The 18,317-nt window shown below is 40.1% G+C and overlaps 1 protein-coding gene across 2 annotated transcripts in view; it reads right to left on the bottom strand.

The window, feature by feature from the left end:
• DPYD (dihydropyrimidine dehydrogenase) overlaps nucleotides 1-17,169 on the bottom strand; it is a 316,439-nt gene extending 299,270 nt beyond the window's left edge. Inside the window, exon 1 of one of the 2 annotated variants that reach the window (XM_056497180.1) lies at nucleotides 17,003-17,169. In XM_056497180.1, the coding sequence (XP_056353155.1) occupies nucleotides 17,003-17,041 (39 nt within the window). In that variant the 5' untranslated portion in view covers nucleotides 17,042-17,169. Of the gene's footprint in view, nucleotides 1-16,210; nucleotides 16,320-17,002 lie in introns of those variants that run through there. The other variant, XM_056497181.1, reaches the window with a different exon arrangement.
• Between the last annotated feature and the right edge of the window lie 1,148 nt (nucleotides 17,170-18,317).

Raw genomic sequence — 18,317 nt, 5'->3', positions numbered from 1 at the left:
GGGATGAGTGTGAAAGATCCAAGAGACAGATCCAGACTCAGGTCTGTGATAGAGAACAAAAACAGGCACATTGTTGGTTGTAAATTCTGGAATTAGCTTGCCAGTTTACCTATAAAAAAGCCTTGGCTTTAGCACTACATGTCTCCACTGTGGTGAGTAGTGTGTTTATTCTGCTACTATATGTCAAAGACATGCCAGACTGACTTACAGAAACGTGGTGAGTATGATGGGGTTGTGAATATTATACTGTGAGTATTCCTAATTTTAAAAATCTGCTTCAGAGGGTGATAATGATGAAACAGTCATCTCTTGTATTAAGATTTTATTGTGCTGATTATGGGGACTTTCTATTTTAAATGTGAAGGAGTCACTTTCTATTCAACTATGTAATGCCTTATTCTGAACTGACTGGTTATGCAACTTTCCCACAAACCAGAAACCTCACCTCTTTGAAAATTCTACCTGCAAACAGCAACATAGCCCAACACAGAAACTCCCAGCTTGCCTGAAGCACAGAGACAAAAAGTGAGATACAACATCCAAAAAACATATAGACTATTTAGCAACCTACATGCTGTTGACTTTCAGAAAGAGTCACAGGGTGTTACAATTGTGCTGCAATTCCAGCAGCAAAGACTCTGCTCCAGCTCAGGATATTCCCCAGATGAGTACCTCAGGCAAGATGTGGCAACCAAATGCATTCAGTGGTTATTTATGCCAATTTAGTTTGCCCTTAATTAAAACAGAGCAGGGACATCCACATAAGGAATATCTCAGTGGATACTTGAATTTCTCAGGATGATCAAACTCAACTGTCAGAGCATTATCTGACTGTTGAGTGTCCAAATTACCCAAACTGGGCAGTATGTTCTGAATCACATAAAAACTTCAGTAAAATTTAGTCTACTCTCTTTTATAATTGCTTAATGCTTGGCCATGAATATTATAATTATTTTAGCAAACTGAAATGAATTGCAAATTCCTAGCAATAAACTGTAACAGATGTACTCCACTGGGTACAGCACCAGTTGGTTTAAAACATGGAACAAATGGTGGGGCAAGCCAAGGACGGAAGAATCCCCATATGTTTGCTCCTGTTGGAATTCTGCAGCAGGAGCATGGCTCCAAGCGCAACAGTTGCAGAAATCCAAAAGGACTACGTAGCACAGCATGTCCCAGAATTAAATCTAAAATAAAACTGGCACAGAAAATAGTAAATTACATCTACAATATAAAAATTGCTTATATTTCCACTACATAAATAATATACTATCTGCCTAAATCTTGGATTGCTGACCAAAGTGGCTGCCCTAGCTAGAGGTCCCTGGTGTTTAAGAATAACTCAGAAGTTAACTGCTTAAATGGGAAAATAATGTAAATTCTCTTGGGTCAGTTGAACTGTCAGAAGTGAAATTAGTGAGGGTGTTTTCTTCCTATTCATTTCAGTTCCCTGGTTGGCTTTTCACAGCTTATGGCTAGTCAGACATTTAGTAAATTCAACAAATAAATTCTGATGGGTCAGCCAGTAAGTGCAAAATTACTGAGAAGAAAGTTCTAGAGTATGTACTACAAATAACAATGAATACACACAACTAAACAAAAAATAAACCACTTGGATACGCAAGAAAGGAAACCTGATACCTCCAATCTCTCAATCACACTGGTCATCTGAGCAGGGGAAGAGTTCATTGGTGAGAATTATTTGGGCACCTGCAATCTTGCTTGTCTGAATCCCAAGCTTATTCTGCTATATAAATTCACATTCTTGACAGATGAGCTGTTGTTAGATCCCTCCAGATGTTGAAAGGGTAAGACAAGTTCCCCAATAGAGGATGTGGGTGCATAATGCATGCCTTTTCAAAGTACTATGAACTTTGGATTTCACGTTAACATGCTATTTGTACAGTAAAGCAGAACCTATGAATTACACCTTTACAGTTTTACATAAGTGGCTCCATTTATTACATTAATAGTAGATATAAATCCGTTATCATTAATGGCTGCAAATCAGCCGTAAGGATACTTTATTTCAGCAGAAATCCATTGTGGTACTCTGCTGAACAAAAGAGAGATGAGGCTATGAGTAAGAACACAGAAGTGAACTGAGCCCATGTTGAGTTTGTGACTTGTGGCACAGGGCACAACATACACTGTCAAGTTAAACCTGCAGCTCTGCACAGCACTGATGATTATGGGCACCACCAAAGTATTATAACTTCCTTCACTATTTCCATAGATTAATTTGAAGACTTCACTTTGGGAAAAAAGCCAAGGAGCCCATCTCTGTGGAATGCAACTCAAATATATTTTGCAGATGACCTCCTCAAATATAATTACCTTAAGGAATTATTTTAATAATTACCCATGACAATGACTTCTTTCAGGTCTTTTAAAAGACAACAATTCTCATAAGCTACAAAATACAGAAGAATGGTTCAATTTTAGAACACATCCTCTTCTAGAAAGGAATATATATTTTTATGTTTAATAGATATTGATTTAGGTTGCAAGAATCCTAAAATATAATAATCTACTCGTGTAATGTACATTGAGAATGACTAGCATGTATAAGTCATAGCTACAGTTTTAAAATTTTGAGATACAGTTTTAAATTTTAGTGATAGATGGTTATGTTGATCTGTGCCAAGAGCAACATAGCTTCTGAGATTAAACTTACCATAAGCTATTAATTAGATGTTTATTGCTTAGCTTCTACTTTAAATGGCATGATTAAGAAGTCTACACAAAAAATACTAGCTCTAATTTTCACTATCATCTATTAATGAAAAGGCTGTAAAAGTTTTAAAGCTGCAAGTTATATCACAGTGAGTAATTTTTCCGGAATTTGAATTAATATTACTCCAAGTAAGTGATTTCAGAGCAGTCATGCAAGATAGGATACACTCTCCAGTTGGGAGTCCTGTCTCTGATACAGCACTTTCAGGTAAATCAAGACAGGTTTGGCACATGCTCTGCAGTGACGCTACATAAATTTCCAAAGACATTTAATTTTGCTTTTAATTTCATTAAAAGTGTCACACACTTTTTATTCTCATCTCATAAAGCCACCCTTTTCCTGAAATCAGAAGCTATTTCAATTAAACATGATTCTTAATAAAGTGCATATTCAGCAAAATAAAATATAAAGTTATGGAAGCACTAGGCTCATTGGGAATGCTCCAAAAGCAGTGGGACTGTGAGGGTGGGCAGGCAGAAAGGAGATGTTATGAAAAATAGTACAATTTAGAACACAGGAGGGACTGCAGCAACTTTAAGACAGTCACCAAAAAGTCCTGCAACTCTAGCAGCATCTTTGCAAATTATGTGACATTAATTCAAATTTTGAAAGCTTTTCTTTAAAGCACTATGGTGTGAAATCTTTGGCTTTTCTTTTTTCTCCCCAAAAGCAACAACCTTAGAAAGGTGTCTTGTTTATGTGGACTTTTGCTCTCATTCAAAACAATACATTTAGAAAAAATCAATAGTTAAAGATCACTCTTCTCCTGGAGACCCTCCTACTGAAACCAATGAGTTGCACCAGGAGTATTTAGTTCATAGTAATCCTATTAATAGTAATATTTGTTATGTTCATTCAAAGCCAGAATAAGGACCAGAAAATCTATCTTCAGGCTGCCACAGGTTGTGATATTAAAATTGTGTAAAATTCTCAAAAAGATAAGTAAATATTTGCTCATTTCAAGGATTCTGTGGACTTCCAGTAGCTTGTTGGAAAAGTTTCTTACGAACACCTCCTGAAGTTCACCACAGGTCAATATGTGTACTGCCTCAGTGAAGCTGTTGAAAATGCAACAGTTCACGTGCAGACTGTGATTGTCTGTGATAAAACAAGGTCCCATGTGTCAGTCTCCTTGGTTTAGCATACAGCTCGTTTCCCCAGCCCAGCCCTGCCATACACAGGCTACATCCTGATTTAATCCAGTTGCTTCAGAGTCTCCCCAGCAGAACACTTTTCTATACATCAATTAAAATGCAGGAGTAGGCCAGGCATGCTAGGGAATGCATGTGGAGAGCAATTTAACCCACCCCATTCCATTAATCTACCCAATTTCCTTAAAAAGAGTTGTAATCTCCCTCACAGCAAGTAACATTAAATGTATTGCAAGATACATATGTTCTTACCAAGTGAACATAATGAGAACGAATTTATTTTTTCTAAGAGTAATGAGCATACTAAACAATTAATTTCAAAGCTATGCAAGTGTTAATTCACTGACAGAAACAAATACCTGGGGCTTTTCCACTAATATTTTCTAGTATATCTGAATATGAAACTAATTGTATAATTGCTATTCAGTCAAAGGCTAAAGAACTCAAACATATTTGTTATCATGAGATTAGATGACCCACAATAAGGAACTTAGCTGAAAAATCACATGAGTGCAGAAAATTATCAAGGCATGAACTCCTATTAATATTTAACTTGAATTGCCTAATTCACATTTTACTTCTCACACTTAGTCTACTTCTTGGAAAGCAGCATGAAGCACTGACAGTCAGATGCAGGACTTCACACACCATGTAAAGTCTCCATTATACATGGAAATGTCATTGCCAAATTAGAAAGAGCAAGTTCTAGTCACAGGAGAATTTGTTTCACTAGAAGATAAGCACAAGAGTTCAAGAAGTAAGTATCTATGGTGTCCTGCCTTTGCAAGGCTAGCTCCATGTTATTTTCCATTATTGAAAGAATACAGGACAATGTTGTGAATCTCTCCCCTATGCTTATTTATGATAGAATATCCCACAAATTGATACTTGTGTATTTCCACAAATTGATACTTGTATATATGTGCAAACATGCATTTCCTTACTGAGCATCAGAACTGATGAGAACCCTGAGAAACAATTTATGTGACTGGCTGATAATGTATCTTAGGAATTCACTCAAAAATTTCAAAAAGGTGAAAAAACCATGCTTTCAAAGGAGTTCAGGCCTGGTTTAATTGTGAAGCAACAAAGGCCAGAGAAAGCTTGATGAAATGTAAATGAGCACAAATATCAGGGGAAGAATGTGGCAGTCTTAGGAAAATCCAAGGGAAAGCCCCACGAAATTATTTTTGTAAATTACCAATATTACTAATAAATATTACTAATATTTAAAGACAATTGACCCTGTGACACCCTCATAGCATATCAGTATCCTAGAGGTGCAGTCCTAGATTCATTACTAGGTACTTAGATAGTGGGATTTCCAATTGTACCACTACAGAATTTCTTGGTCGGCAGATTTTCCTGCAATATGTAAACACTACGTCTTAACAAAATGAGCAGTTTTCTAAATCACTCCCACAGAAGTCGGGAAAGCCTTAGTCATGAATATGTCTATTTTAACAAAAGTGTGTTATACTTCATGCACTTTCTGTTACATAAACAAAGTTAATGCATTACACATTAACAAAGCAGCAAAATTACACAACCCTAAGCATGGTTTACACAATCCTGCTGCTATCTTAACTGTCGGATTCAGAGCTTCATTTCTCTAACTCACCAATGCATTTGTGTTAGGTATTACTGTAAACTCTAAAAAGTTTTTAAAATGAAACCCAAAAAGTGTTACTTGTTTCCCATAGATACCAACCACTCTCCTCTATGGGAAGAGCTCTGGGTGGTAAACTATGCTCCTGGAAACTCTGCATGCTATCTCCTTGACACAACTAATCTCTGTAGAAATGCCTTGACCCTTGCAGGGAAAACCAAACCAAATACTCACCCTCCGGGCTTTACTGAAGTATCTGAGGAGTACCAGTATCAGTGAATTATTCATGCATCTAACACAAGCATATATATATCAGAACCATACAGCCTAAAGCAGGCTCAAACTTCACCACAACACAGGATCAGTTCTGAGGCACCTCCAGGGACACCTACTCTGTGACAAGATCAGGTTTTTGCACTTTAAACACATCCAAAAAATATTAGTCTTTACACTGCAAATTCAGAGAAGACATAGCTGAGCACAGCTCTGGTCGATTTGCTCAGCACTGAATTCACTATATGCATTCATTTGGCTGAATAAAACATAACTTAATTTAGAGCCATTAAAAGTAGAAGGTTTTAAAATTTTTGTACAGCTACCCTTCTACAGTTAATATTTCAGTAGTTTCTCTCCCTAACTGGACATTCTTTGATCATCCAACTACTTGGTGAAGTGCAAAAAAAAACCAAAAAAAAACAGAGCAATTCATGTCATAGCCTTGATTCCTAGCTTCATGACTGCTGCTACTTTAGAAGAAAGCACATACACAGTCTCCAGTCTGCCATACCCACTACACTCAAAGTCACCTATTTCATCTTCCTAACAAAAACATCTTCCTCCTTTACAAATCAAAATTTAAAGCATTAGGTTTGCATCACAGGTATATCAGAACTTTTTCGTTTCCTCAGTATAAAATTGATCTCAAATGTTTGCACATTAAATTGCTCTGTTACATGAGGAATACAAATATTATTTGGTAACTGCTCCTTCACAGAGTCATTTATTGAAAGGATCACAGCAAAAAGGATTATATACATACATTTACATCTACAAGACAAACAGATCACAAGACAAAGCAACCTCAGTTGCCTTTGAAAATAAACTTTGTAAGAAGCAAAAAAAGGCCATTGTATCTCCATAACTGAATTTCTGAATTGGACTCTCAATTGTGAGTGTTTGCTTAAGCAAAACCCAAACTTGCATTAGAGACACGTCTGTTAATGACAAGTGAATGCTCTACTAACTTTTGATCAGAGGAGAGAAATTAGCAAAGTTAATACTGCTTGAGTTTAATCATTGGCAAAATCAGCGGAACTAATTTTAGCTGAGAAAAGCAATGTTCTGAAAACTTTGTTAAAAGGTGATTTTCAAAGTCCAATAAATGAACTTGTATTGCAAGGATGAGAGTAACAATATGCATCCAAAAAATCTAGTACATTCAGTGCTTGAAACAAATGTGAACATTTGTACTTCTTCCAAGAACATGCCAACTATCTATCAGTACTGACTTCCTAAATCTGCTGCAACACGAAGAAGTAACAAGTAAACCTACCTTTTTACAACTAGTTTTCAAACTTCTACAAAAATTTTGGTAGCAACTGTCTAATACAATGGTAAAATGCAAAATTGACGATGGGAAAACAGATTTTCTACTAACTTTATGTATACACCAGAGTACCCTAATCAAAAAGGAAAAAAATAATTAGAATGTAGAAACAAAACGGAAGTGTGAAGGATTTGCTAATTGTATCCTATAAAAAGTATATGTAGAGCCATATTATAAGCTATTATTAAATGTGTGATAATTGAAAAAAAAAACCAAACCCACATCTAAGTTTCAATCAACAAAACTCAAGACTTCTCACGTATTTTTCACTAAGGACTCATTGATTAAGTGCATAAAGAACATTACAGTGGGAGTTAAAATGATCTAACTTTGCTTTTGTGCTAACTGCTTCTCAGGGTTCCTAAATCATTTCATCATATCTCTTCACCTAGCCATGATTTAGCAGCATGCAATTTATTCTGCTTTACTGAAGAAGCATTTCTTATTCTACAGTCTCCCAGAAACTCTTTCTTATCATACCCTATCCTAACAAAAGAGTACTGGCCCTTCAGCACAGTTTTGGTTATACTGACTACTGAGACTTTACTCAGACTATAGATACTTTGAGAAGAGATAATATTTCCATTTTTTCTGTCCTGTATTCATTTTATTTCTGCATTTCATCAGCAGCATTCTAGAACAGCTTCTGTTGTGGTTATCTTCTTTACTTTTTTTTTTTTCTCCCAACTCTTTTGTCACTTTCTCACTTCCATCTGTTTTGAAAAGCTATGTTCGTGCTTACTAAAATCTTTCAAATTTTGCATTTTCAATTGGAACAGAAAAAAAAGGGCAATAACAAACACAACTTTAAAATGGAAGCAAAATAAGTCTGGGAACCACTTCTAATCTCCCATCTTGTGTTCCTGTAACATACGCACACATCCACACGCAAGCATGTGCACGAATTTGCACAAGGCTACTTTGTCCCTCTGATTCTTAAGTCTGTTGGAATTAACAGAGAGGTTCATCTTAGCACTGATGAACAGATTTGTTAAGACTAAAATTAGATCTCATATTCACCTGCAATTATATTCCAAAATGTTACACTACACATGATCTTTTGAGCACAGATGCTTACACCAATTACTGATAACAATCCATGAGAGTTAGTATATAGACCTAACTAGACACACCAAGAAGAGCAGAGGCTCTTATTTCATCAATAGAAAACCAAGGAAAATCTGGTACTCATTCCCATTTTTGCCCTGAGCAGTAAATCAGCAGTATTCTTCAATACTGATTTAATTTAGAATTAAGAATTTTCCTTAATATGATGGCTACACTCTATCTCACAAACCTAATTTTCAACCTTAAAATGTGACATAATATGAAAACTGCCAACACAAATAATTGACTGCTTTATTATAAATAGAATAGTTGAAGTTATTTTTAAAATGCCTCATAAATCCACATTAAGTCAACTTTATTGATTTCAGAAAAGTTCATTTTATTTTCATAGTCACAGTCCATGATCTCTGCACTTAAGAAAAAACACTTTTCAGTTTTAACTGTCATTGAAATATCCTTCATTTCAAAGATATCAAGAAATTATCACTATTCACTTTCAATACAAAGCCTCTTACATTTCAGCTGTCATTTTCAAAAAATCATACTGAAAACAGTGTTTCTAAGCAGAGTTCAGTTGCAGTGTAATAAGTAATAATTTCATCAATTAGCAGTATTCAGCATCCACTGAGAGTTCTCTCACTATTATTTTATTCATAGAGTCCTTTGTGGAAGTAGCATACTAAAAAGATCCATTTATCCTTCAAGGTTTTTCATAAATGTGTCATACATCTTAGAAAACAATTGGTTATTATTCTCGCTCAATCTAAATAACTATAATAACTTCCAGGTGTAAAATCTCTCTTTATACTTCCAATCTTCTTTACTCCCATTATGAGTCTACATTTTTAATAACTTATTCTAACACTTCTACCTACTTTCACAAATGAATTCTGGAGTTTTGCATGGATGCTAGACATGCCTGGATGGAAGGATAGTCAGCTTATTGTTAGGAGCAGAATAGAGTTGGCTTTCATAGACTGCCCTTCACAATCATGAAAATCCAAGCATTTTATAATGAGCAAGACGCTAGTATAGATGCTAACAGTGCAAGAGCTGGACAGGAAAATGCTGTGATGATTAAACTCAGCAATAGTTTGCTTTCAGTGCATATTTTATTTCTCCTTCCCCGTAGATCCCTCCACATATCTATTAGCACTTTTTTCCTCTCTCAGAAGCTCATCCTGCCTTCTGTCCTTTCATCACAAGAGTGCAAAGGGCTCCCTTCAGAGCACAGTATTCTCATTCCTTAATCGACTGACAGAGATGCAATTGGGCAACACGAGGACCTCTCTCAAGGCTGGGCAGACAGCTCTGCAGAGAGTGAACAGCTCAACAAAACATCCCTGTCTTAGGAGACACGCATCTCCTACACAGCAGCATGCTTCATCCTCTCCACATTGGCCAAATGTTTTGTTGACTGAGAAAAGCCCAGCCAGGACAGTTCATTCCAATTTACATAAGGCATCTCAGAGCATTAACACCAAAAACCAAGGCAAACATGTAGCAATATATTAATAAATAAACTAGGTACCACAACAACCTCTTTGCAAATGGCACAGAGTCCAATCTCCATGATAAATATAAACTTAATGACACTGAGTGTGTGACTAATATTTGAAAGAAGAGTGTCCTTATGAAGAACACATTAACTAACATCAAACTTTCAATTTTTCCACCTTCTACAGTCTCAAAGTGGTGTGCACAGGTGCCTATATAAAAAATAAAAAATAAAAAATAAAAAAACCACACACCCCAACAAGACGTGTAAATCCGACAGGTTGGCTGCCTGGACACTTTGCTCCTTAATTACATATATAATTGTTTTTGAACCTGAAATTAAAATGTCAGAATGCACCATGATTGCCTTTAACTGATGACTAGGATCCCATCTAAATGGAAATATTTAGATTCATCACCTAGATATCTTTTTAATTTGCTTTCAAATAGAGTCACAGGCAAGCATGTCTGCCTTCTTCCATTTGCACCGTTAGTGTCAAGTTGAACTGGAAAGGCCAACCATTTCAATGAACTAAAATAAACGTAATTTTAAGGTCAAGTCACTTGTAACACTTCAGGCAGCAAATGTCATACTGAAAATAAAATTGAACCTTGGCTGGAGCAGAGATGAAAGGTTTGGCATTTCAAGGACTTCATTGTGTTTATCACTTTAAATCTACAAATTAAATACCAACATCACATACATTAATATTTATCAAACTAAGAATGCTTTCTAAAATGGTATCTTTAAATACTGGAAGTATTATTAAAAACAAAATACTTTTATAGGTGTGCTAATTCTTAATTCAAATGGTGAAGTCTCTGCAAGACCTCAAACCACTTAAAATTCTACATTGGCTTAGGGAGGCCTCTGTGACCACAGTAAGAACCCAGATGTTTCACAGGAAGATCTACGTATTTTGACAGAGGAAAGAAGTGAAACTGCTAAACCCAACCACAGCATAAGAGAACAAGGATGTCAAAAAAGTAGGTAATTTCATTTGTGATTTATGATTTGGGTGATATTAAGGAAAAACTCCTTTATTTCTTGATATAAACACTCCTCAAACTTACATGCTTTGTCATTTCCTCCTCACTGTGTGTTCTAATTCTTGGTGTTACTGTTGTCTTTTTCTACTCCTACTTGAATCTTACATTCTTTGCCATATACAATAGCAAAAAAAAAAAAAAAAAAGGGGTCTATATTATAGTTGTAAGAGGCTATGAACAGTAAAAAAACAATTTCAAGTTTAAACTATAGATCCAGTCTGAATCACCTGTTATTTCACAAAAGAATACACCTGGCCAACTGAAAGGCAAAATGTTCTCATTTCTAAGAAGCATTATTATGAGAAGAAAACCAGAGAATTTAGTACAATTCTCTCAATTACTTCTTTAGTTGCTTTCTTCCCCAGTCACAATTTGACCTGGATATACATGACTTTTTTAAAATTTATATTTTGAATTATGGCATTGCATATTGCATTATGGAACTGCATAAAGACCAAGAGGACAAAATGCCCCCCAAGATCTGTGTAGCCAATCTCTGTTGGCACGTTTCACAAACTGATGCTGTGCACATGTAGGGATGCCAGAGATTTATGCTGTGCTGATTTGCAAGAATTCTGCCCTTAGTATAAAAATGACTGCAAATGAAAATGAAAAGACTTTGAAAAACATGCCCACACAAACACCACCCTCTGAGCTTCTGATAAGGCATTTATGGCCAAAGGTTCCTAATCCCAAATGTTTGATTTCTTTGCCAAATCACATACTTGCCGAAGTCTCATATAAAGGCACAAATCCTGCTCTTCTCAAAGGCGACAGCACAGGGCAGGGAGCAGAGTGTGTAACACTGTACTGATGAAATAAAAAAAGGAATAGAAATCATATGCTAATAAGAGGAGGGAGGTTGCCAGGCAACCAGGGAGGGAGAGAAAGCAGTTTTTGATTTGAACTCGATGCTGTCAAAGGGTTAGCATAGCCAGAACAAACAGGACATATTCAATCCAGCTTGTCTGCAGCCACCAGGAATTTCAGCTTTTCTCAATATTTTAACTAGAATTGTGCTTCCAACGCAATGCCAGTTACTTTTGTGTTCCCTGGGTCATTTTAATGACACTAGCAAAATGGTACAGGATAGGATGGACAGTAGAATTTTTCAGAGTGTTAATAGGAAAAGCAGCAGCTTGTGTCTTTGGGTAGCACAAACTGCACCATGCATGTACACTGACCAGCAGGATGGAGAGAGCCAAGCAATCTTAGGTCCAAGCAAATCCCAGCCCATCAGGCACAGCCACACCCCTCTGGGCTGCACTGAAAACTGGGCAAGTCCTGCCCTGCTGCTAAAACTCTTTCAAATGCATCTCAAGTGCCTGCCCTCAGTGCTCCACTCCTGTGCTGATCAGCAAAATCCTGCCTCATGGATATTGGCTTTCTATATCAGCATGTACTTATACCTTCTTGAAAGATGTGACACTAAGAACACAAAATAATGAAAATTCCAGTTTGGTCTACAACATAAAATCATCATGAAATTCATTTCTGTAACTAAAAGAAAATTAATTTCAGTTCCTTCTTGTTTTCAGAGTTGCTAACTGCAATGACTACTCGAAAGTCTCAGCCACAAGAAGGGTGGGAATAGCAGTTCTCACATGAAAATCCTCACAAAAAGAGTAAAAATTTTAACAATGGGAGAAAAAACGGGAGTTTAAGTCATAAGTAATATTAAAACACAAAGGTTGAAGAAAAATGAAAAGCACAAGTCAATTTTTTCCTGACATAATTATTTTGGAGGGCTTGACTGCTACAATCTGGCAGAGGATCATCAGTAGAGGCAAGACCATACATAATTCCTTGAGCATCAATAGGATTTGCATATAAAACGTGAAAAGAAAAAATGTTCCACACAGAAGACTTTTCTTCCTACTTGCCAGATCAAATTTTAACCTGATGAGTAAATCATTGTTCAATTCTCTAAGACAGACATGATAATTGTGGTCTATAATCTTCCACAAGGTCTAAGCAATCATGCTATAATTGCTGTTCCACTCAGCTAAGAGTTTATTACAATAAAACCACTAAAACAATGAAAAGACTTGAGAAATTCATTAAGCAAAAACGGCTAAATAGAAAGTTTTGTTTTCTCACTGACTGCTTGTCAAATGACCCTAGGAAGACACAGCCATCAATCTGAAACAGCCATCTGATCATCACAACAAGCTATAAAGCAGCAGCATAAAAATATTCTACATATTAAAGCTTCATTATGGAACTTCAAAAAACTAACAGGTATCTACAACAGAGAGAGACACTGTAATAACTGGGGCTTTTAAAATAAAAGTTTAGCCTAGATCAAAGAAAGCTAGCTTGTTATTAATTCACATAACCTTTGCCTAACAACTTTGTGAGCCATGCTGACTAGCAGATCTTGCTGGAGGTTTCCTGTTTTTTACAGTGTTCTTTATTTTTCAATCCCAGCCCTGCTTCCCACTGTGAGCACACAAAGCCCAGCTCTCAGACAAACCTTTCTACCTTCAGTTTTTCCACTGTTCTTGTCCATTCGCACTGGGAGTAAAATAAGCCTGACAAGTGGAACTTGCCTACCTTGCTATCCTAGCCCGTGCTTGGTAACAGCTACTAAGTATATCCCAGGGAATGAAAAACTGCCACCATTATCAAACCTGCTACTTAAAACACTGTGGAATTTCCAGGCTGTACAAAATAATGCTTTCTCAAGACTTAGGAGCACTCCCCAAGTGACTCTTCCCTGCAGCAGGAAGCATGGCACAAAGGATTGTGTTCCCCTGGCTGAGTCTGGAACCTGCTGCAGCCCTTGAGTGCAGGTGTGCTGTCTGTAGCATGAGTGAGCTGCTCAAACAGCCCATAACCTCATCCTGCATTCATTAGGGCCTTCAGACAGCACTGCAGAACTTGCTGAAGGAACTCTAAATCAACAAACACACTGCCTCCCGAGCATTGAAGAACTCCTGGAGCCTCTTGTGTTCTCACTAAGGTCAGGACACAATGGGCACAGTCTGGCCCTTAAAAAACATTTCTCTGAACCCTGATATAACACCAAAGAAATACGGGAATGAATTATATGTGGGTGAACTTTTGAAATAAATATAGGTGATTTAAAAGCCTTTTATACTTTCTGAAGCTAAATGAAGAGAAAGCGTAACAGAGTTGCAAGTGACAATGCTAATTGCATTATAAGCGAAAGTGATACAAATTTACCCTGATCATTCTCAGACAATTCACCAGCTGCAATTTCAGAGCATGGTTCTAGTCCTTCACACCTTTCATTTTATTCTCACTAGTCAAGCATAAGTGCTGGGGTGGAAACATCTGTGACAGCATTCTAGGTATCCAGCTGCTGGTCTAGCAGGGAATTACCCACTCATCAGCACCCAATTCCCCTTTAAACATATGCAAAGCATGATTCAGAAGGAAGGATAGATCTGTGAAGTGTCAACATACTGCCTACCTACTGTAAGAAAGATACCGATGTTTCATACTAAATTGCGTTGGGGCGTTGGTTTTCATTTTCTGTGAATGTTTTGGGTTTGTGACAACAGTGTGGCAAAGTGTCTCCACTCCCCTTCCAAAAAACTGGGAGACCTACTCTTCCCCCCAGATGTCATCTGGGTGGCAAAGAGCTGGAAAGTATCCACTACCCAAACATCACTAAGTGAAATGACCAGAGACTGCAGTGCTAAACAATGTCATTCAAGAGTCTATTCGACCCTTAACCATTTTGCAATTCATGAATTTCCATGTACTTGATTTGACAACTTTAATTCTTCAAGGAATTCTGAAGATTGCAATAGATGTAAATATATGTTTTACAGACGGTGATAATCAGGAAACAGGTGAAACAAAAGACAAGGCAAAAGAATGGAAGACTTTCTTTCCCAGAGTATCATTTGGCAGTTTACATGAAGTCTGTGAACATTCTCTGGAGCTTAAATGTACATTTCAGGGTTTCACATTACAAGTTAGAAAGGGAATACTGCCCTCATAGTGTAGATTTCAAAAATTCTTGTAAAGATTTAGAGAGATAACAATCAAAAATCCATGGCAAGTCCTTATACCATAAATCCAAAGTAGGGACTTTGACATGTAGCTATTTTTAAACAACCTTTCTTTCCTTTTGCTTAGAGTATCAGTGTCCAAGGAATATTAGCAGCACACTTTGATAGTTGACTTTATAAAAAAAAAAAAAAAAAAAAAGGCAGTGTTTGGGGTTTGTGGAGTTGCTTGTAGTTGAGGGGAGACAGTTGCAGTTTTTATACTGTAGCCAAGAAAGTGACCAACATTCAAGTTGTGCTGCCAGTGCTCACGTTGATAGACTCTGCCACTCCACATACAAATTACTGAGAATATTTATCTACAATGATAGGATTAACTAACAGGCACTGTCCCTACTTCAGAGATAAAGATAAAACACTTTTTTTGAAAATGCAGTACTTCCTCCCGCCAAAAAAATAAAGTCCTATGTGGGAGGAAGTGGTGGGGGGGCGGAGGGGGGGACTACAACCAACCTACAAAAACCACACACGTCTGCAATGCTGCAATTAGATTATGGGTAATTATTGATATATTCATCTGGGAGACAAACCATACAATGACTAAATTTATTGGAACAGATGGGGGAAGGACAGGACAGTACATTTGGTTAGAAAGAGACTGCGCTGATTTCCTTGCTAATTTAAATGACTACTGAAAACAAAAATACAGGAAGTATAGAAACCAAAGTTTCTATCCGAAACCTCAGAATAAAGCAAACACTAGCATTTTCAAAATCCATCAACTCATCTCCTAAATCATGCACTGCTGCATACTATTACCAACACAGGATCCTACCGTAACATTGTTCTTTGAATTGAAGTCTTAAGTATCTAGAAATGCAAAACAATGCAATACAAGAAATATGTTGCATTAAAAATTTAAGGAAAATACTCAAAAGCTTGAACAACTAAAATCAAACTTTTGTCATAGAAAAATGAACTTTAACACTCGAAGAAAAATCCAAGACTGGCTGCTCTGAAAACACTGAGCTGGTAAAAGATAGGCAGTGCTGATTTCATAACACAGTGCCTCCCTAATTGCCAGGAAGACTTCTGTGATAGTTCATTCTTCCCATTCATTCCATGCTTCAGTTTTATCAGAGTATCTGTAAGACCATTTCTGGACATTAGTCATGGTTTGAACAGCAGCTCAGCTAGGAAATGCACTAGACACAAAAACTCAATACGAGAACTAATGATAAAATTCAGTTACAATTGACCTAGAGATGTGTTCACGTTTTTGCTGTGTGTATTTGTGTATTATGTCTGGGCCTCAATGAGCTGCACTAGCCCAATCCAAACTTAATATTCTACACTTCAAGGTATACCTCAACAAAAAGTTGTGTCAGGCTAGAATGAGACTGTGAACCACAAGTTTATTTATTATTACTTCTGTTTTACTAGACTCTTCACAAAGAGATGACGTTTCCAGCCAAATGTGAGGTCCTGGGAAAGGTGGGAAAATGCTACCTTGAAGTCCAGATCTGCAACCTGGCTAACACCAGCAGGAGCTCTCCACGTGTGCACCAGCCTTGGTCACACTGCACCCCAGCTCGCCTTCCCAAGAACAGGTCCGGACCCTACTTCCAGCACCCAGTACGACCTGCAGGAATGTCATGCAAAAACCTCAAATGCCACAGGTGAGAAAGCCTCCTGAGCCCTCCTGCTCAGCCTCCCATGCAGCTGTTTCAGCCCGAGGACACTGGGTGCAGTCGGTGAGCGCGGCTTGGGACAGCGATGAGCCGGGTCCGCACAGCCCCGCTGGCCCATAGGCACCTACGAGACGCTGAGCCCGAGGCCATCGGCCACGCACCGTGAGACCGTCCCGGGCGCACCAGGTCACGGCCCCGAGCAGCCCTGCAGAGCCGGGGGCCGGGGCGGTCACACCCTGCCCCGAGCTGGCCGGGGAGTGACAGGAGGCGGCGAGGAGAGGGGAGGCGCCGGGCACCACCCCCTTACGCCCCTCGGCCGGGCGCCGGCAGCGCTCACCGCGGCAAGGACGGGGCAGGGGCAGGGCTGGAGTGGCAATGCCCGGCACTCACTGCCCGCAGGGGCTGCCCGGGCGGCAGGACAGCCTCGGGGCCGCTGCCGGGGCTGCCCGCGGCCGCTCGGCTCGGCACGGCTCGGGGCGGCGGGACGAGGCTCCGGCACCGCAGCGAGGCACTTCCTAACGACGCCAAACTTTACCGGGCGCCGGCGCCGCCGGGCACAGCCCCCTCCCCGCTAGTGACAGCCGCACATCCCGGCAGGGCGAGTGGGTACCTCAATGTCCACCGGGTCCCGGCTCAGCACACGAGCCATGCTGTCCGCACCGCCTTCCCCCGGCTCCCCGCAGTCCCGGAGTGGAAGGGAGCGGAGAGCGGGAAGAGGAGGAGCCGGCGGCCCGGGCAGCAACGCCCAGGTGGGCGGGCGCCCCCCGCGCCGGGCCGGGGCCGCCCCGCCGGGGCTGCACCGTCCTGCCGCTGCCCGGGGGCTCCCCTCACACCGCCCCGCCGGGCAGGGCCGCACTGGGGCCGGGGCAGGTGCGCGGTGGGACAGCCCCGCTTCCCGTGGGTCTCCCCTCACACCGCCCCGCCGGGCAGGGCCGTGCCGGGGCCGGGGCAGGTGCGCGGTGGGACAGCCGCGCTCCGGGCCCCGCTGCCCGGGGTGTCCCCTCACACCGCCCCGCCGGGAACGGCCCAGGCCGCTGCACCCTCCGCCCGTCCCTGTGCCTCGCCCCCGGCCTCCTGCGCCCCTGCCCCGTCATTCCCTGGTGGTGGATGAGAAACTGCGCGGGGAGAGCCAAACGTCACCCTGGCAGTGTTTGTCCACTCATGACAATCCCACAGGAGCACCCTGCACGCCGCGGCTGCAGCCAGCCCTGCTGAGTTCGGGTCACTCTCCTGCCCAGCACAGAGGGGCGGACCCGGCCGCACCTTCCCGGCCGTGGCGGCCGGCGCTGCCCCTGAACCTTGCCCTTCTCCCCGCAGGGACAGCCAGCCTTCCACCCCGCCGGAGACGCCCCCCGCGGGAGCCATCCAGCAGGTGGGAGTGGAGCGAGGGCCGGGTCACCGCCTCCGAGCGCCGCAATTGTTCACCGCTGGAAGAGCAGTATTTACGATATCGCGGAAACAAACATTCCCGCTGCAACCAGCCTGCAAAGAAAGCAAGTATTCTCCATTTCGGGAAGCAACAACAGCACCCAAACCAAACAAACAAACCAACTAGCCAACCAAAAACTGTAACGTGTTTCTGCAGTGCACTTTAAGTTAGCCACATCTCTGATTCCTCAAAATTCTATGATTTCCCAAGGATAGAGGAGTTTAAAACTGATATTTGGGGTTTTTTTCCAATGTTTATGCCAGGCAACTTCTTGGGTTCTTCCTCCCCTTCTTAAAACATATCCCAGATTTGCTCTTCTTTCTCTTTACAGCACTCATTTTACCCAGTTAGCTTTTATTCTCTCCTTTTTAGTACAGTATTAAAAAATAATAATAATAATTAAAAAGAGCTTCCCACTCCTATTGACTTCACAAAAAGTCTGGGAAACAAAGCTTCTGGATACTAGCGACCCTTTGGGTGCAGTAGAGAATTGGTT

Source organism: Oenanthe melanoleuca, chromosome 8 (assembly GCF_029582105.1).
Source record: "Oenanthe melanoleuca isolate GR-GAL-2019-014 chromosome 8, OMel1.0, whole genome shotgun sequence".
Taxonomy (NCBI): domain Eukaryota; kingdom Metazoa; phylum Chordata; class Aves; order Passeriformes; family Muscicapidae; genus Oenanthe; species Oenanthe melanoleuca.
This window is presented reverse-complemented; position numbering and strand designations above follow the sequence as displayed.